The sequence below is a fragment of the Coregonus clupeaformis genome, chromosome 18, assembly GCF_020615455.1.
Source record: "Coregonus clupeaformis isolate EN_2021a chromosome 18, ASM2061545v1, whole genome shotgun sequence".
Classification (NCBI taxonomy): domain Eukaryota; kingdom Metazoa; phylum Chordata; class Actinopteri; order Salmoniformes; family Salmonidae; genus Coregonus; species Coregonus clupeaformis.
The window spans coordinates 38,677,249-38,696,547 of NC_059209.1; the positions used below are offsets into that span (position 1 = coordinate 38,677,249).

The window sequence follows — 19,299 nt, forward strand, 5'->3', positions numbered from 1 at the left end:
TACTCGGACAGTTTTTAGTTCCTGCTCTCTGCTGGGCCTATCAGGGTAGAGGTTGGGCGTGGTTTAGACTTGCCCAACCTATCCGTTGGCGCACCGGCAGGTCCCAGCCCTGTTGCCAGGCAGAAGTTTTTATCATAACAACCTGTAGAGTCAGCACTTTTTGCAGTACCCATGTCCTTGGACGGTTCACAGATCACAAAGAAGCAGTGTTCGTATCTGTGAGAAATACAAGTCTTATCTATAAGAAATACAAGTTTTATCTCATCCTAGCCCCTAACGTCCCTCACATGAATCACAGCCTGTTATGTGAAACAATTCATATCAGTACAGTATATACCTTTTATGCTTGAATCATTAATGCATTCTTTCTAAGTTAGTAATCCCATCCATTTATGAGAATAATAAATCCCCACAGGAGCAGTTTTAGAGGGGCACCCTGAAGCAGAGGAAGTCTGTTAGGTGACCTCCTGGGATTGGTATGTAGGGGAAACACCCATATCAGATTACATAGGAGATATACTATGGTTTGGGACAAAGGACTGAAATCCTTTGTTATGAATAAACCTTTATAATCAAAGTACAGTTTCAGCGGAATTCTTGTTCCCACAGCATAATTAGCAGAATGTTAGCAGAATGTTAGCAAAGTTTTTATCATAACAACCTGTAGAGTCAGCACTTTTTGCAGTACCCATGTCCTTGGACGGTTTGGGACGGTCTGCGTCTCTCCAGTGTTCCATTCATGAGCTGCGAAGTGACTCCCGCTCAAGCCGGCTCATAAGGTGAGATTTCTCATAAAATTTGTGCGCTAGTCGGTTTGCTGGCTTATGGGTGTGTGCGCTGGAGAAATGTACCGTTTTAAAAAACCTATGTGTGCATTTTGCTGGGTTGCTGTGGGATAGGAGTCCGTTCTGAAAATTCTAAATTTGTTTGCGCTGGTAAACAACGCAAACAGGGGGGGAGTATATAACTATTGAAGAATAGAAGGAATAAGGCCAGGAACTAAGGTAAATGTATACAAATTAGGACATTGCGGATCTATGGAAGCCCTCTAAACGAGGCGATCATTAGGATGTGCCGAAAATCCTAAAACTGTGTATGTTTGTGTGTGTAGAAGAGAGTAGAAGTTGTGTTCTATGTTTTGTGAGCTCTGTTAAAGTGTTACTGTTTGTCTATGAGGAGAAAACGGAGGTACAGCGGAACTTTTAACTTTCTGTTTGGCTTGGAGAGAGAGCTGCTTGAGGGCTCCGTCCACGCTGAAATCGCACTGGTGAATGTACTACGCATGCGTGTGATTTTATGACTTTAGAGTTACGTAGGGCAAATGTGCCACTCCTCTGCCTACACTGGCTGCTGGGAGACGCAGACTCAGAAGCAGACAGAGAGAGATTTGAACACGAATGGAATGTTCTATTTGTTAAATGGGCTGTTGCTTAACGATGAAACTATTTGTTGAGATCTATTGAGTTGATAAATGAGAGAGATATGTTGACGGATTAAAAATAAAAAATAAAATAATTAATTAAATAAATAAAATAAAATGTTATTGAGCTATCTATCAATATTCCTGAGTTAAGTTGTTTGCTTATTTCTTAGCGCGAATGTGAACAGAGGAATATTGAATGGTTGAAATTTGTGTCAACGAAGGAATAAACTCTGTATTCGGTGATTATCCTCCTGCACCTGACTCCTTTCACCACACTCACCACACATCTAGTAAATATCAATATGTTTATTCCATAATCTAAGGATACATGTATGATCAAATAGTCAGTTTATATTGATATTTTCAGTAAATTTGGTCAAAATCTTTGACTGTCCTACTTGGGGTGCTTGTACATTTTACAACTTAAATATGACATTAGGCCTACAGTTTCAATATCTCCGGCCCAGAAAACCAGTATCTTACAAGGTAAAGTTATCCTGGTTTAGTGGGGTCTCACTCAGTTTTCTCAGAGGGTCTATCTGAGAATGGTCCTTGGTGGTGTTATAGCCCACAACAGTAGCTGAAAACATCTGAATGTTCATATTTTCTGTATTGCATAATAACTGTATGAAAAGTAACTAATGCCTCCATTCCATGGTCTGAGTGTTTACACTGACTATACAAAACATTAAGGACACCTGCTCTTTCCATGGGCCAGCATCCCTGTGGAACTCTTTCGACACGTTGTAGTCCATGCCCCGACGAATTGAGGCTGTTCTGAAGGCAAAATGGGGTGCAATCAAATATTAGGAAGGTGTGAAGTATAAAAGATGGACTCTGGACTTGAGAGGGCAGAGCGCTCTCTGAATGAAGCCTGATAATTGTAAGCTGGGAGACTTAGTCTGTCTGTTAGAGATTTACAACCTCTGGGATACAGATTGAGTAATATAAGAGTTCAGTTTTGAAACATTGAGAGAGAAATTCTCGTGACAATTACACTCATCTGAATATCTGCAGTGCTGCTCATGGCAACATGGGCTCTTGAGTGGCGCAGTGGTCTAAGGCACTGCATCGCAGTGCTAACTGTGCCACTAGCCGGCCGCGACCGGGAAACTCATGGCGGCGCACAATTGGCCCAGCGTTGTCCAGGGTAGGGGAGGGAATGGCCGGCAGGGATGTAGCTCAGTTGATAGAGCATGGCGTTTGCAACGCCAGGGTTGTGGGTTCGATTCCCACGGGGGGCCAGTATAAAAAAATATGTATTCACTAACTGTAAGTCGCTCTGGATAAGAGCGTCTGCTAAATGACTAAAATGTAAATGTAAACATCATATCGCTGAGTCGCAGTGTAAGTTATACAACATTTTAATAGGTTTCTCGGTGTTGGTCTGTTTGACATTGAACATTGTCCCCTATCATGATAGAGTATAGAGATGTTACCATTGTGAACATCTTTGGGTGAATTGTTAATCGTTCTGTTGAATCAGAAGGCCCATCACAGTGTAGGCTTTGATATCATATGATTACACATCAGACCTGGGTGGAAAATAGTGGTATTTTGTAGTTTATTAGATACTTTTTTTACATAGTTGAGGTAGTTTCATGTGAAGGATCAACTAAAGGCAATTATTTCCTTTGATATTGAAAAACAGGTATCAGAAAAAACAAATCATATTTTAAAGTATTTCGAATACTTCTCAGAAAAACAAATACGTTTTTTTTTATATATAAAAGTTATAAATACAAAAAATTGACAGCACTTTATAATAACACCTTGTAATGAAGAATTTATAATGGATTAGTAAATAGTTTATTCATCATTTATTCATCATTACTCCCACATTTGTAAATGTTAGTAAGCTAGTTATTTACACATTTATAAACAACTTTTAAAGCTGAGATCCTCAGTTCTGGGAAACAGTGCTTTGGCTGCCCCACCACCATTGCTATTGTTTTTGTTGATGAGCTCAGGAATGTCAGGCAGTAGGATTTTTTTTAAATCTGTAGATATTATTGTGCTCTTCTATCGTGCGTACAATGATGTCCGAGGTGAAAAAACTGTGTTCATTGTTTTCAATAACTTATTTGTTGTTGTAATCTTGCACTTTCTTCAAGCACTTTTTGATTGCAAATAGTTTTGAATGTCTATGATATCATACAGAGCTTGAAGAAATATTGCTCGTAACAGGCTATCATCCGCGTTAAATCAAACTTTGTTGGGGTGATTTAATCATACATATTTATTATGTGTATTTGTATGTCATAATGAACAAAAAATCTTCAATAAATTGATTGACGTTGCCATTTTACAAGTATATGTATTTAAGTATACTGTACATTCAGATGTTAGTCATATATTTAGTGAATATGGCCGAAATCTATTATTACCTCAAATGATTACCAAAAAATTAATAAAAAATGTAAACGTTGACTGCATTTACACTTGTCCCCTTAGTATAACTCTGCCCCACAATGTCAGATCCTCACAGGGTAAAGTGCTTATTGTTCAGAAGTGTCCTTCTGAGTAGTTAGAGGGGACTTACATTGTCTGAGAAAGGTATTTTCATTCGCTAATACCAAAGTTTGACCAAAATGATGGGAAATATGCTTTTTCTGTGTATATGCAGGACTTAAACCATTATGATAAAATGTCAAATATGTTTGTTCCATAGTCTAAGTATGCACGTATGATCAAATAGTCAGTTATATTGATATTTTCAGTCAATTTTGTCAAAATATTTGACTATCCTATTTGGGTGCTTGTACATTTTACCCCTTAAATATGACATTAGGCCTACAGTTTTCACATCTCTGACCCAGAAAGTCACATTCCTACGAGGTAAAGTTCTCCTGGTTCAGTGGGGTCTCTTGCACTTTCCTCTGAGGGATGATGGGAAATATCCTTTGTCTGTGTATATGCAAGACTTAAAGCTTTATACAACATTTAAAGTAACTGTAAATATGTTTACTCCATAGTCTTATGTATGACATGTTTGAATGTAGATTGTTTTTACTCTTTTATTCTAGTTTCTGTGGCTTGAAGCATGACTAGTCAGTGACACCATAGAGAGAAGAGAGAAGGAGGTGGATTCCCATTGACCATGGCTTCCCATCCAGAGGGAATAGAAAGTAAGTTCATCCTACGACTACTTAAAGTGAATAACAACAATAACACAGATTCCATTGATTTTTCATTGTAATGCTCATTAAATTATTTATTTTTTGGGGGTTGACAGTGAAACACTACCCAGAGGCTTCCAAACTCGACCCAGGTAAAGTGCATGTGACTGTCAGCCGTCACTAGATTCATGTGATCTTCATCCCTAACAACTCTGAACCTGTACAGCAGTTTCTCAAGTATTTTTGTCAGGCCAATGCAATGCTGTATAAACATAGGCTATATTAAAACGATTCTAGCTAGCTAGGCAGATGCACCCTACTGCTGCTACACAAGCAGAGCCCACAATGGATGGGAAATCTACCCAATCCACACATACGTACTTGTCAGTTAATAGTACACTTTTATTTTATATCACTCAATTATTCAATTAATGGTGGCCAATATTGAAAGAAAGAGAGGTGTAATCGAGCTGTGTTTTTGCTCTGTAATGCATGAAGCAGGCTGCTATTTACTTTGACTACATATCCATAATGCATTTATTACACATCTATAATCGGCTCATGAACGCGTTATAACAGGTCCCAACCGCATTACTGAAGGTTAATGAAATATATCTATAGCGCATTCATGTCATGCTATGCAAGAGCTCATAATTAGGTATCTCAATACTGTAGATGCATTATTACAATGACAGCATAGTGTTATCAATAGGGCTGTTCTCAAAATGTGCTTCTGCCATACCAGTGTTAGTGAGTATGCCAAAAGGCCAAACCACATTTTGAAAGTTGTGCTGATATATAGCCTGTAACCGCCCCATTTCCCCTTCCAGCCCGTGACTTTACATTTTACATTTTACATTTTAGCAGACGCTCTTATCCAGAGCGACTTACAGTTAGTGAGTGCATACATTGTTTTTTATTTTAATTTTCTATTTTATTTTTTGTACAAACATTTTTCCATACTGAAGCACAATTTTGAGAACAGCCATAATGATGACACTACGCTGTCATTGTAATGATGCATCTATTAAGATACCTAAATAAGCGCTTGCTGCATGACATAAATGCGCTATAGATATGCTATGGATATATTCCATTAACCTGTAATAATGAGGTTGGGACCTGTTATAACACGTTGAGGAAATGCTTATAAATGTGTAATAAATGCGTCATGGATATGTAGTCAAAGTAAATCACTACTGAATATACAGTCCTTGGCAAAAACAAATGTAGACATTAATATATCTTCTATATCTTCCAAAATGTTTTAAACAATGGGGGAGGAGTACAAATATGGTGGTGCAGTGGCTTCAAAACAGCACCCCCTGTCAATCATCTAATGTTTATATACATTAATGATAACTTCACTGAGTTTCACTGTTCTTATTTTAGGTCCTCTGAAGACATTACTCCACAAATTTGGTCTGGAAAAACAATATCCTAATAAACTGACTCTTAGATCTTTGCTCGAGATCAACAAGGACAGTATATCTGATGAACCTGTTGACTCACTCAAAGCAGTACCATGGTACTTTCTGAAGAAGCTATTGATTGTCAATGCAAAATGTAGGAGTTGCGCATGTTTACCCGTGGATGAAAGTAGCATTGAGCTTGATAGTGATGACAATACAGAGGATAATGAGGTAAATCTTCTAGATCTCATCACTGCACTCTTTCTCTGTGCTGACCGTTTCCTGCAGCAGGAAATGGCCCTCAAGATGTCCATGTGCCAGTTTGCTGTGCCACTCCTGCTACCCCAGGGCACTGGCACTCAGAGCACCCTCATGTTGTGGGCCTTGAGGGGTATCCTTAAAGAGTGGCGTCCACATTCGCTATCAGAGTCAAAAGGGTTTGAGGAAGGTAATATTGTGCTTTTGCAAATGCCTTTAATCTCCTTTGTCAGGCTTCAAGCCTGTAGCATGTCAAAATCGCAGCTTTTGAATCATGTCCTCAGCATTGACCAACAGAATCACAACATTTTCGCTCACAAAGACATGGATGGAGGGGCAGCTCCAAGGACGATCTCAGATGGCTTGGTAGAGGCTTGCTGGTATCTTCCATGTGGAAACAGAAATGGTGATCACTTTCCGGAACCACTAACCGTTGCTAATTTAAGAGGAGACATTTGTGCTTCACAAGCACAATTTCGTTTTCTAACCCAAGTGTCAACAGCCATCTTCGTCTTCCTGGACAGTGTTGATGAAGATGAACGGAAGTTGTTGCTCTCTCTTGGGGACATGGGATCCAAGCTGTTCCTCGTGGTCATTTCCAAAGGAGAGGTGAGCCGTAATGTCAGGACATCGCTAAAGGAGATAATGGATGCATTCAAACTAAAGTCAAACAAATTACTGATGCGGAGACCAAATGTCAACCTTGCAAGATTCTCACATCAGCTCACCAAAGCCATGAAAGATATGTTGAAGGAATCTACTTCAAAAATAAGCATAGAAAGTATGTCAAACAAAGCTATCGATCTGGGGTCATCTGTTGATGAATGCAAGACTGAGGCCTCAAAATCAGCAGCTGAGGAGATTCTGAAAGGCATTGGAAACCAGAGCATAGTGGATTACAAGAGGAACCAGCTGCCATTGCAAGGTGAACACTGGAAACAATTAGCTAAGCTAGAGAAAGAGGAGTGCAGGTTAAAATACTTCAGAGGAAACAGACTAGAAGAGTACAAGGCCAAACTCCAGAAGAATCAACTGAACATTAGAAGAGAGCAGAGCAAGTACAAGACTACCAAAGCTATGGCACGCTTTCTAGGATTCCTGGCAACAACCGATAAAGAGGAAAAGGCCTTATTTCTGAAATGGTTGCAACTCAAGCTTGATATGCGATCACGGAAAGACTTGGCATCTCTGCAAAACAGATTCAAAGAACGGTCTTTGGTGAATCAAGATAATAAATGTTTGGAAGTGCTAGATCAATGTCTTTTGGACTCGTCTCTGGGAATCGAACATTTCATGAGAGAGATGGGACAAATCTATGAGGCATCCAGGCTTGGAAATCCCAAAGCATCAGCAGAACATTGCCCTCTCCCTGCCCTGGCAGCTGAGCTGCTGTTGGATGGCTATCCATTTGAGCTTTTGGATGGAGATGCCTCCAACATCCCAGAGAAGTGGGTGACAGATGTCCTGATGGAGCTTCACAGAAAGGTGGGAGAGAAAAGCAAGCTGCTAGTACTAACTGTATTGGGGGTACAGAGTACAGGAAAATCAACGCTGCTCAACACCATGTTTGGTGTGCAGTTCCCCGTCAGCAGTGGCAGATGCACAAGGGGAGCGTTCATGCTTTTCCTCAGGGTGGGAGAGGATATGAGGAAAGACCTGAGTTGTGACTTCATCCTTCTAATCGACACAGAGGGCCTCAAGTCACCAGCTCTAGCACAACTGGATGAAAGCTGTGAACGCGACAATGAGTTGGCAACTCTAGTGATCGGTCTTAGTGATATCACAATCATCAACATTGCCATGGAGAACTCAACAGAGATGAATGAAGTCCTGCAGATAGCTGTTCATGCCTTCTTAAGGATGAAAGAAGTTGGGAAAATTCCAGTTTGTTATTTTGTGCACCAAAATGTGGCAGGAGTGTCTGCACACAACGTGACGGACAGAAAATATATTCTGGACCGACTCAATAAAATGACACAGATTGCAGCTGAGATGGAGAAGCGGCCCTCTGTAAATACATTTACTGATGTACTGGATTATGATGCAGACAAAAACAACTGGTATATTCCTGGGCTGTGGCATGGCACTCCACCAATGGCACCTGTCAATACAGGTTACAGTGAAGCTGTTTTGGCTCTCAAGAAGAACCTTCTAGAAGTTCTTAAAACATGCAGACATGATGAACCTTCACAGATCCCAGCATTCATTGAATGGATGAAGAGTTTGTGGAAAGCTGTGAAATATGAGAACTTCATTTTCAGTTTCAGAAATACTCTTGTTGCTCAAGCATATGACAACCTCTGGAAAGAAATGACGGAATGGGAGTGGGAATGCCAAAAGAAAATCTATACATGGCGGACTAATGCAGACCTACAGATCTCAAACATTGAGGTAAACAGCTTTGAAAACCAGGCAGACATCCAAGACTTCCAGAAATTGGAGGAATCTTTAAAATCTGAGGCATTGAAAATGGTGGCAACTCTAGAGAAAGAGATGACAGAGAAACTGGATGCATACTACAAAAGGAAAGACAAAAATGTATCTCTGATAGAAAAGTACAAAATTGATTTCTTTCATCATATTCGAGATGTTCACAGAGATATCTTAAACACGGAGAATAATAAACTTAACATGGCCGTAAAGCTTAAGCAAAATACGGTCAAGGAAGATGACGTTCATAGAGAACAGAAAGTCAGGATTGAACAGAAGGTATCGCAGCTCCTGCAAAACTCCAATGACAGGAAAATCCCACTCTCAGACGAGCAGCTGAAAGATGAGTTTGGGAAGATGTGGAGCCGAGAAATAGTGAAGATTTCAAGGTTGGAAGAGTGTGACATACCTTCTTCTGTTTTCAAGCAGTTGAGAGGAGATTTCTTCAATCGCAATGTGAATGAGGAGTTTCAAAATGTAGAGAATCTGACAGCCTACGGCAAGGAGCCTTTCAAGGCCAGGGACAGACATATTTGTACCATGACAAAATTCAAACTGAAAATGATGTTTGCAAAGAAAAAAGCTAAAGAAAGTTTGCAGAGATTTTCAGAGAGCGTTATTGATACCTGCACAAGGTTTATCGTAGATTCCACAAAATCACAAACAGATTACCATGAGATTCTTACGAAAAAAGTTCTTGAGAAGATAAACGAATCTCTGAAAGAGAACTACAAGGACCTAAAAACAAATACAAAGTTTGAGGTTGACCTGAAACTGCACATATGTGGTATTGCCTCAAGGGAATTCCTTCATATGCACAGGAATTTCCTTCTTCGCAAAGATCCTCAAAAGCGTCTGGAGGAGTCCAGGAATCAGTACTTGTCTGATTTCATAGACTTATACAGAAAGAGAGACCATGGCCAACGCAAAGCACAGGATTTCGCCCAGCACGGTCTCCGACCAGCGATCTTACAATACATCAATAGGTTCCTTGGGACTGACATTGTAGATTAAATGGTGAAAAGTAGCCATGCAGCAGAGTACAGCTCACGGTCATCCTTCCAGTACTCTATCCTCAAGGAGCTGCTGGAAAAAGATGACTTTCAGACCTTTGTCAAATACTTTCAGACGTACGAGATCTATGTTAAAGATTTGATATGCCAGCACATTAAAGAATGCTTTTCAGCTGAGCTGTCTTTTGTCATGTTGAAAAACAAGAGGCTGAAGGAGATCATTCAAAAGATAAAGGAGGCCATAGAAAAAGCTAGCCAACCTCTGCCCAATGACACTACAAGTGTCACAGAGTTTCTGAAAAACCTGTGCAAATATCTTGTCAAAGACATCTCGATATCCATGGACGCTGTGGACGGGGTCCTCTTTCAGATAACTACTACCTGCGATCCTTTCACCACGAGTCTCCAAGAGTCACTGAGTGACTTGAAGCAGCAAATGGAAGACGAATTCTCGAAATCCACTGACGTCATCGAATCCCTTTACACCCTTCCCATCAAACCTCTGGACGAGCTCTTCAAGCGGGTGTCGGGTTGTGCGAAGCAGTGCCCCTTCTGCAAAATGCAGTGTGATGCTGGAGGTAAACAGCACAGAGAGCATCACGCAAATGCACATCGGCCACAAGCACTGGGCAGCTGCATAATTATTCACACTCAAGAACTTGTTGAAACACTTTGCACAACTGATGTACACAGTGAAAGATCTTTCAGATGTGAAGCCACTGACTGGGAGTTACACCCTTACAAAGACTATCGTACCTATTTCGCAGACTGGAACATCCAACCAGACTCAACTGATGAGGCTTCTGACTACTGGAAATACGTCCTGGTGACATACAATGACAGGCTGGCTGTGAAGCACAATGCCAAGCCAGCTGTGATTCCAGAGGCATGGAAGAGCATCACAAAAGCGCAAGCGCTGGAGGGATTGAAGGTAGCTTTCAGTATAAAACAGTAGGCAGTAGCAGAATGACACCTGAGTGCCAATATGGGCGCCGACTTTCATTTATGAAAAACTATGTTCAGAATGTTATGCTGTGTAAGTCAAAATCATGTTGTAAGATTTATTCCCTGAACGATAAGGAGATGAACCATCTCTGTTCCAGGTACATAACTTTTACACTAAATTACTGTAAAACAATCCCATTTATTTAGCTTTCTAACATGCATATCTGTCTCACTGTTCTAGGTAATATTACTGTAAAATAACCCTCATGATTAAAAATGATTACGCTTTGTAATAGTCTAATCTGTCTCACTGTCCCAGGTAATGGCATGTTAAAAATAATTAGAATAATGTTTACACTTACTTTGAATAGGTTAGAGGTATAATTCCTTGGGGCAAAATTAGACAGATTTATTTGTAATCATTTCTTGTTCATTTAGTATTTTGCCTTTATGGCCTCTCTCTCACTCAATTCCATTAATTGTTTGCTGTTGCTTTTGTTTTTCTTTATTGTAAAGCGACTTTGGGTTTCAGAAACGCGCTATATGAATACAATGTATTATTAGTAGAAGATGGCGATGACACCTAGAATCTCTACAATGTTCACAAATGGGAAGAAATAACATGACTGAAGATGGAATTGATAAAGTGGCACTACCACCATAATTGAGAAGTTCACCCTGAACATATCATCTTACGTATTTTAATGGAACTGCACATGTTGAAATATTGTATTCAAGACATGATTCAATTGTGACAAGGGGAAAGTTTTTTAAACAATGTGTTAAAAGCTAAATATGCTAATTAATTCATAATGATTTATTATATTTTATTTGAGAAGGATGATACTAAGATGAATGTCTGTACGGTATTGGTGAGGTTGTACAATAATTAACGGATTTATGAAATTATGTTAGTCACTGTAGTCTTGAGAAAATATGCTGAGTGAAATAAACAACCTGTTCATTTACTTTGATGTTATCAGTATATTATTTAAATAAATATATATCTCCTTTATCTTCTTATCTAATCTCTCTCTCTCTTATGTTTATGTCAAGGGATTTGACTTTTGTAGTTCAACTTTTGTAGAGGACTCCCTCTACTGCTCTATTCTGGTTACTGCATGTCAGTAATGTTACTCAATACAATGTAGCGTAACATAAAGTCTTACATACACATTAATCCTCTACACATTTTACATTGAGAGATCATCTGCTCAGCAACCGTTTTGAAACAAGACACCAGTCTTCACCGTAGTCAATAAATGATAAATGATTAATAAAACACCAACTGGAGTGCAGTAACTAGTCACCTAGACATGTAGCCTACATTACAATGACTGTAGGTATAGTCTTCATAATTCCCATTCCCACGAAATGTATCTACATCACCTATACATGTATGGCCCTGTTACATGACTCACAACACTGCTTTGCTCACTACATCAATGGGTTTGTTTTGCGTTGTGTCTGCAGCACTGGGGATGGTATGAATTCATGGGAGAGAATAAACCCAATGGCTTTTACATAATACACAACATTGATGATCTCAGCAGGGACAACAGGAGGACTTATACATGTATGAATAATTCAATAACAAACTGTTAAATTATGTTTATAAGTAGTTTATAACAGGAAGGGTTACAGTAACGGTTATACTGAAGTTTGGAGCCACCACACGACATCTTAATGAGTGCATAGTTTGGCAGGGATACCAAGGATTGAGTCAATCACAGATGCAGCAGAGAATCAGTTATCATTACGACATCTGGAAAGCCTAACAAATGTACTGATGATACGATAGGAACACCCAGAGCCTTCTATTAGGTAGAGTTGAGTTGAGTTAAAGGAGCAATCTGCATTTCAAACAATAACAACGCACACACCCTGCCACTGTTTTGGTAAAAAGCTGAGGGATGGGGCTGCAGAAATGTAACACTCAGATTAATAGACAGAGCTATGGATGCAAGGACTGACCATCCATGATATCAACATGATAGTTTTAATCCCTGTTTTGAAGCTATACAGTTTTTGTTTACAAACAATGGAGTAAACCAAGCTTATATTTTGTGTTCTGATGGGGTACAACAGTTGATCTGAGTTCATGAGGCATTAATAAGTTATATTCTTCAATAATCAGTGAGTATACAGTTGGGTACTCATCATCCCTACATAAATGAGAGAAGATTCAACACTGCTGTAAATCATGTTCAGTCAATGATTGGTGGGTATGAAGACCAAAACAATAACATTGTTAGAGATTACTTCCTGTACCGTTTCACCAACCAATAGTAAGTGGTAAAACAGGGAAGTGGTAAGTGTGTTGATATAAGCTGGTAAGGGGTAATATGTTAGGAATGATATGATTGAATGTCTGGGGTGTACATTTGGCCAGGACATCAGGATTTCAAACGTGGGTCAAGGCACTTCATGAAAACCGACCTTTTCTGTTCCTGGGACAGAGCATTAATGCATCACACCCAAAAGTGAGAAAATAACTGTTAAAAATCATGTTGCATCATGATAAATAAGGGTTAATCTTATAAGCATGTGTATCTGCACTTATTAATGGTTAATAACTGTAGATAAATATTGTCTCACTATATGGCAAACACTAACCAGTTATTGCACTATTTTGACCAATGCGGCATAACAGTTTGTTAATGGTTTATAATGCATTTACAAATGATTAAATAACTGTTAATGACGTAATTACACTGCTCAAAAAAATAAAGGGAACACTAAAATAACACATCCTAGATCTGAATGAATGAAATCATCTTATTAAATACTTTTTTCTTTACATAGTTGAATGTGCTGACAACAAAATCACACAAAAATTATCAACGGAAATCAAATTTATCAACCCATGGAGGTCTGGATTTGGAGTCACCCTCAAAATTAAAGTGGAAAACCACACTACAGGCTGATCCAACTTTGATGTAATGTCCTTCAAACAAGTCAAAATGAGGCTCAGTAGTGTGTGTGGCCTCCACGTGCCTGTATGACCTCCCTACAACGCCTGGGCATGCTCCTGATGAGGTGGCGGATGGTCTCCTGAGGGATCTCCTCCCAGACCTGGACTAAAGCATCCGCCAACTCCTGGACAGTCTGTGGTGCAACGTGGCGTTGGTGGATGGAGCGAGACATGATGTCCCAGATGTGCTCAATTGGATTCAGGTCTGGGGAACGGGCGGGCCAGTCCATAGCATCAATGCCTTCCTCTTGCAGGAACTGCTGACACCTCCAGCCACATGAGGTCTAGCATTGTCTTGCATTAGGAGGAACCCAGGGCCAACCGCACCAGCATATGGTCTCACAAGGGGTCTGAGGATCTCATCTCGGTACCTAATGGCAGTCAGGCTACCTCTGGCGAGCACATGGAGGGCTGTGCGGCCCCCCAAAGAAATGCCACCCCACACCATGACTGACCCACCGCCAAACCGGTCATGCTGGAGGATGTTGCAGGCAGCAGAACATTCTCCACGGCGTCTCCAGACTCTGTCACGTCTGTCACATGTGCTCAGTGTGAACCTGCTTTCATCTGTGAAGAGCACAGGGCGCCAGTGGCGAATTTGCCAATCTTGGTGTTCTCTGGCAAATGCCAAACGTCCTGCACGGTGTTGGGCTGTAAGCATAACCCCCACCTGTGGACGTCGGGCCCTCATACCACCCTCATGGAGTCTGTTTCTGACCGTTTGAGATGACACATGCACATTTGTGGCCTGCTGGAGGTCATTTTGCAGGGCTCTGGCAGTGCTCCTCCTGCTCCTCCTTGCACAAAGGCGGAGGTAGCAGTCCTGCTGCTGGGTTGTTGCCCTCCTACGGCCTCCTCCACGTCTCCTGATATACTGGCCTGTCTCCTGGTAGCGCCTCCATGCTCTGGACACTACGCTGACAGACACAGCAAACCTTCTTGCCACAGCTCGCATTGATGTGCCATCCTGGATGAGCTGCACTACCTGAGCCACTTGTGTGGGTTGTAGACTCCGTCTCATGCTACCACTAGAGTGAAAGCACCGCTAGCATTCAAAAGTGACCAAAACAACAGCCAGGAAGCATAGGAACTGAGAAGTGGTCTGTGGTCACCACCTGCAAAACCAGTCCTTTATTGGGGGTGTCTTGCTAATTGCCTATAATTTCCACCTGTTGTCTATTCCATTTGCACAACAGCATGTGACATTTATTGTCAATCAGTGTTGCTTCCTAAGTGGACAGTTTGATTTCACAGAAGTGTGAATGACTTGGAGTTACATTGTGTTGTTTAAGTGTTCCCTTTATTTTTTTGAGCAGTGTATAAACAATGTATAAACCCTAAACAAACGGTACCTTATTGTAAAGTGTTACCAATTGAACTACTGTTGGCTATTTAATATAGGCTCAAGACTTTAAAGTAATCTCCATCTCACTCATCACTTCTGTGTAATTTGACCTGTGTGTAAACATTGCTGGTAGATGCAACTAACATCTACTGAGGCTCAATCAAAGGAAAAAAGTACAATAAAACACACTGTAAATTTAGGATGGCCTATTTCAATATAATCTCAAGATTACTGCAATTTACCCAGCATTTTCCTATTGCTCTGTTTACTGTTTCATGTACTACACAAAAACATCAAATAAATTGTCCATAAAACTGTAGACTATATGAGCAATCCCCTTACCCTTGTATCCAAAAGAGAAAATGTGCAAACATACTGTTATTGTTGCTGTTCACCCATCTCCAGTGTGACAGAGTGCCTTCAAACTCAATGTGTCTATGTACTCATAGGTCAATTCCATGACAATGATTGAAGGATTGGATCAATTTTTTCTCTCCTGCTTTGCACAGTACTTTTGGCATATAGTCAAACTAATGTTAATATGTTGGTTTCTCCACGTTTCATAAAATGTCCCTGATCCACTCTAGCAAAGACTGCACATACTGTAATTGTATTGTAATGGTTGCTGTAATGGCTACCAAAGGTGCTTCCACCAAGTATTAACTCTGGGGTGTGAAGACATCTTCAATGTTATATTATTATCTTGCACTCTGAAAAGGTGGAGTAGGTAATTCCTTTTCAGATAAACATTTTAAGGCAGCAAAATGTGAAGACTGTGCAAGGGGTGTGTAGACTTACACTAGGCACTGTGCCTACAAACCTAAGCCTAACAATTCCAATCATTTGACCGGTGTATCCTGTTTCCTTTGTTCTGTGTTTTATCATGTTTTATTATCTAGGTCCAATAGGCTATTGTTATTTTCACATGGCATTTTATCTTTAAATACCCATTTATTTCAGTATTAATGTATTACCTACATCTTCTGTATACTGTCTTTCTGATAGGAACAACTGAAATCCTAAACAGAAACCACATAATCCATTACAATAACTATTGGATAACTTTCTTTGGATAAAGTTGTGCAGGTGTGAGTATTTAACTCTAGATGCACATTCTGACAATTCCGTTAAATTATTACCAACAAAAAAAGCACCAAAAAGGTGTCTATTTTCAAAACCAAAGGGCAGATTGTCCTGTCTTGGACATACGTATTTATTTATCTTTACAATGCAAAGATTGAATATTGGTTAACAAGAGTGGCATAATATGTTCAGGTAAGACCTCAAGTAGCAAATGTTTGGTCACATCAAGTGAAAACATGAAATGTAGCCAAAAGATTTGTGAGAATACGGTCATTAAACTTCATATAATCTCAAAACGACATAACGGAATTTTACACATAACCACAGTGCCTTGTCATGTCAAGACACAATTCATCCTTCACAACACAGACTATTTGTATATTGGTAAGATATCCTGATATTTACAGACTATTCATTAAATGAGCAAATGTTTGGTCACAGAGAGTGAAAACGAACACATGGCATTGGCCAAATTTCCACCCCAACCTTGGTGGAGACGACACAGTGAAGATGGTCATTATTCACATCCACCTCTACTGTAACAACTTTAGGTTTTCATTCTGTCTGTGTCTGTTCACTTGGTAATGGTGTGAATACCAAAAAAAGTCTGAACTTGTCCATTCAGGAATTAGTCCATTCACGCTCCTGTAGAGAGATTCCATTCAACTGGCCCCAAACTCTGTCCGACAGACCTGTGGTGTCTTTCTGTGGTTTGAACACAAGAGGGTGCACTAACACTAAAACATGAGCCACATCACCCCACATGATGAAAATAGGGGAGTTGGAACAGGATAAAATTAAGAACTCAATTAAAACACAATTCATTATTTACATCTCACGCCACTTAATTTCCTCTCACACCACACTATTATGAGACCCACAGGACCAGGATCTATTATGAGACCCACAGGACCAGGATCTATTATGATACCCACAGGACCAGGATCTATTATGAGACCCACAGGACCAGGATCTATTATGAGACCCACAGGACCAGGATCTATTATGATACCCACAGGACCAGGATCTATTATGAGACCCACAGGACTAGGATCTATTATGATACCCACAGGAACAGGATCTATTATGATACCCACAGGACCAGGATCTATTATGATACCCACAGGAACAGGATCTATTATTATACCCACAGGACCAGGATATTTTATGATACCCACAGGAACAGGATCTATTATGAGACTCACAGGACCAGGATCTATTCTGAGACCCACAGGACCAGGATCTATTATGAGACCCACAGGACCAGGATCTATTATGAGACCCACAGGGCCAGGATCTATTATGAGACCCACAGGACCAGGATCTATTCTGAGACCCACAGGACCAGGATCTATTATGAGACCCACAGGACCAGGATCTATTATGAGACCCACAGGACCAGGATCTATTATGAGACCCACAGGACCAGGATCTATTCTGAGACCCACAGGACCAGGATCTATTATGAGACCCACAGGACCAGGATCTATTATGAGACCCACAGGACCAGGATCTATTATGAGACCCACAGGACCAGGATCTATTCTAGCATCTGTTTTCTCCTGACTCCTGCAAATGGCAGCTGGCCCAGGAAATCCACCAGGGTGTGTGGCAGGGCAGGTCATGGGCAGGGTAACAGGGGCAATGGGCATACGTACCTCAGATGCCAAGAGCACCATGCATACTAGGACGCAATGCCCTGCTGCCAGTTACTCACATACCAGTCAGGATGAGTATTGGGTATCTGCATTGACACTGCAGCAGACCTGGGTTCAAATACTATTTCAGGTATTTCATTTGCTTTTCAATACATTTCAAAACAAGTATTCAGCTTAGGGTTGCAAAACTACTGGTAATTTATCCAAGTTAGTGGAATCTTCAGTAATATTGGTAATTAACAGAACATCTAGGGCAATGTATTGTAACTTTGGTCATTTATACTTGAATAACCCTTAAAAAATGTATTCATATATAGTATTCATTTTTCATATCTGTCCATATTGTCCATGAGTTTCTAGTAGATAGACCATATGGTTAAGACAAAAATGGAACAATGTAAAAAAAATTACCTCTGCAACTCATCCAACTATTGACTTTTGTCACAACTGCCACAAGTTTGAGGCCAAAACATTGACAACAAATACATACTGACATAGTAAAATAAATAAAAGTGTATAAAAAATCTAAAGGATATTTCATGCTGAAACCCTCATATTAAACACCAATGGTATTCACTAATTGATGGTTTATGTTTAGGATCATGTTTTACAGCTTTGTCATTCTTTTTTTTTCTTCAAAATCATCTTATTTGATTATTTCATATATTTTTCATGTGATAAGGCCAGAGAGAGGGCCAGAGATCACTACAGACACCTGGACTACAGGAAAAGGAGGACTGAACACGCCCCCATTCACATCGATGGGGCTGTAGTGGAGCGGGTCGAGAGCTTCAAGTTCCTTGGTGTCCACATCACCAACAAACTATCATGGTCCAAACACACCAAGACAGTCATGAAGAGGGCATGACAACGCCTATACCCCTCTGGAGACTGAAAAGATTTGGCATAGGTCCTCAGATCCTCAAAAGGTTCTACAGCTGCACCATCGAGAGCATCCTGACCGGTTGCATCACCGCCTGGTATGGCAACTGTTCGTCATCCGTCCGTAAGGCGCTACAGAGGGTAGTGCGTACGGCCCAGTACATCACTGGGGCCAAGCTTCCTGCCATCCAGGACCTCTATACTAGGTGGTGTCAGCCACCCAAGTCATAGACTGTTCTCTCTGCTACTGCACGGCAAGCGGTACCGGAGCGCCAAGTCTAAGCCCAAAAGGCTCCTTAACAGCTTCTACACCCAAGCCATAAGACTACTGAACAATTCATAAAATGGCTACCCGTACTATTTGCATTGACCCCCCACCTTTTTTTTTTACACTGCTGCTAGTCACTGTTTATTATCTATGCATAGTCACTTTACCCCTACCTACATGTACATATTACCTCAATTACCTCGACTAACCTGTACCCCCGCCCGCACCAGTGGAGGCTGCTGAGGGGAGGATGGCTCATAATAATGGCTGGAATGGAGTCAATATAGTGGTATCAACCACATGAAAACCACATCTTTAATGTGTTTGATACCATTCCATTGACTCCATTCCAGCCATTATTATGAGATGTCCTCCCCTCAGCAGTCTCCACTGCCCCGCACATACCACCTATATATAGCCTCGTTATTGTTATTTTATTGTGTTATTTTTTGTAAAAAAAAAATTACTTTAGTTTATTTTGTAAATATT

At 40.4% G+C, this 19,299-nt stretch overlaps 1 protein-coding gene across 1 annotated transcript; it reads left to right on the forward strand.

Annotated features, from left to right (window-relative positions):
* Positions 1 to 580: 580 nt before the first annotated feature.
* Positions 581 to 10,610, forward strand: LOC121587203 (up-regulator of cell proliferation). The gene is made up of 6 exons (XM_041904125.1): positions 581 to 779; positions 4,450 to 4,551; positions 4,659 to 4,694; positions 5,935 to 8,222; positions 9,723 to 10,233; positions 10,423 to 10,610. Exons 2-6 carry the CDS (start codon positions 4,524 to 4,526, stop codon positions 10,608 to 10,610), a joined length of 3,051 nt encoding a protein of 1,016 aa, XP_041760059.1. The 5' UTR covers positions 581 to 779; positions 4,450 to 4,523.
* Positions 10,611 to 19,299: the final 8,689 nt, after the last annotated feature.

What these genes read in the sequence shown, in the direction of transcription:
- LOC121587203 (XM_041904125.1), top strand. Translation starts at nt 4,524, where the DNA reads ATGGCTTCCCATCCAGAGGGAATAGAAA. An exon ending in AGATGGAGAAGCGGCCCTCT is followed by an intron (nt 8,223 to 9,722) that starts GTAAATACATTT and finishes TCTATCCTCAAG; the next exon opens with GAGCTGCTGGAAAAAGATGA. An exon ending in AATGCAGTGTGATGCTGGAG is followed by an intron (nt 10,234 to 10,422) that starts GTAAACAGCACA and finishes CCTATTTCGCAG; the next exon opens with ACTGGAACATCCAACCAGAC.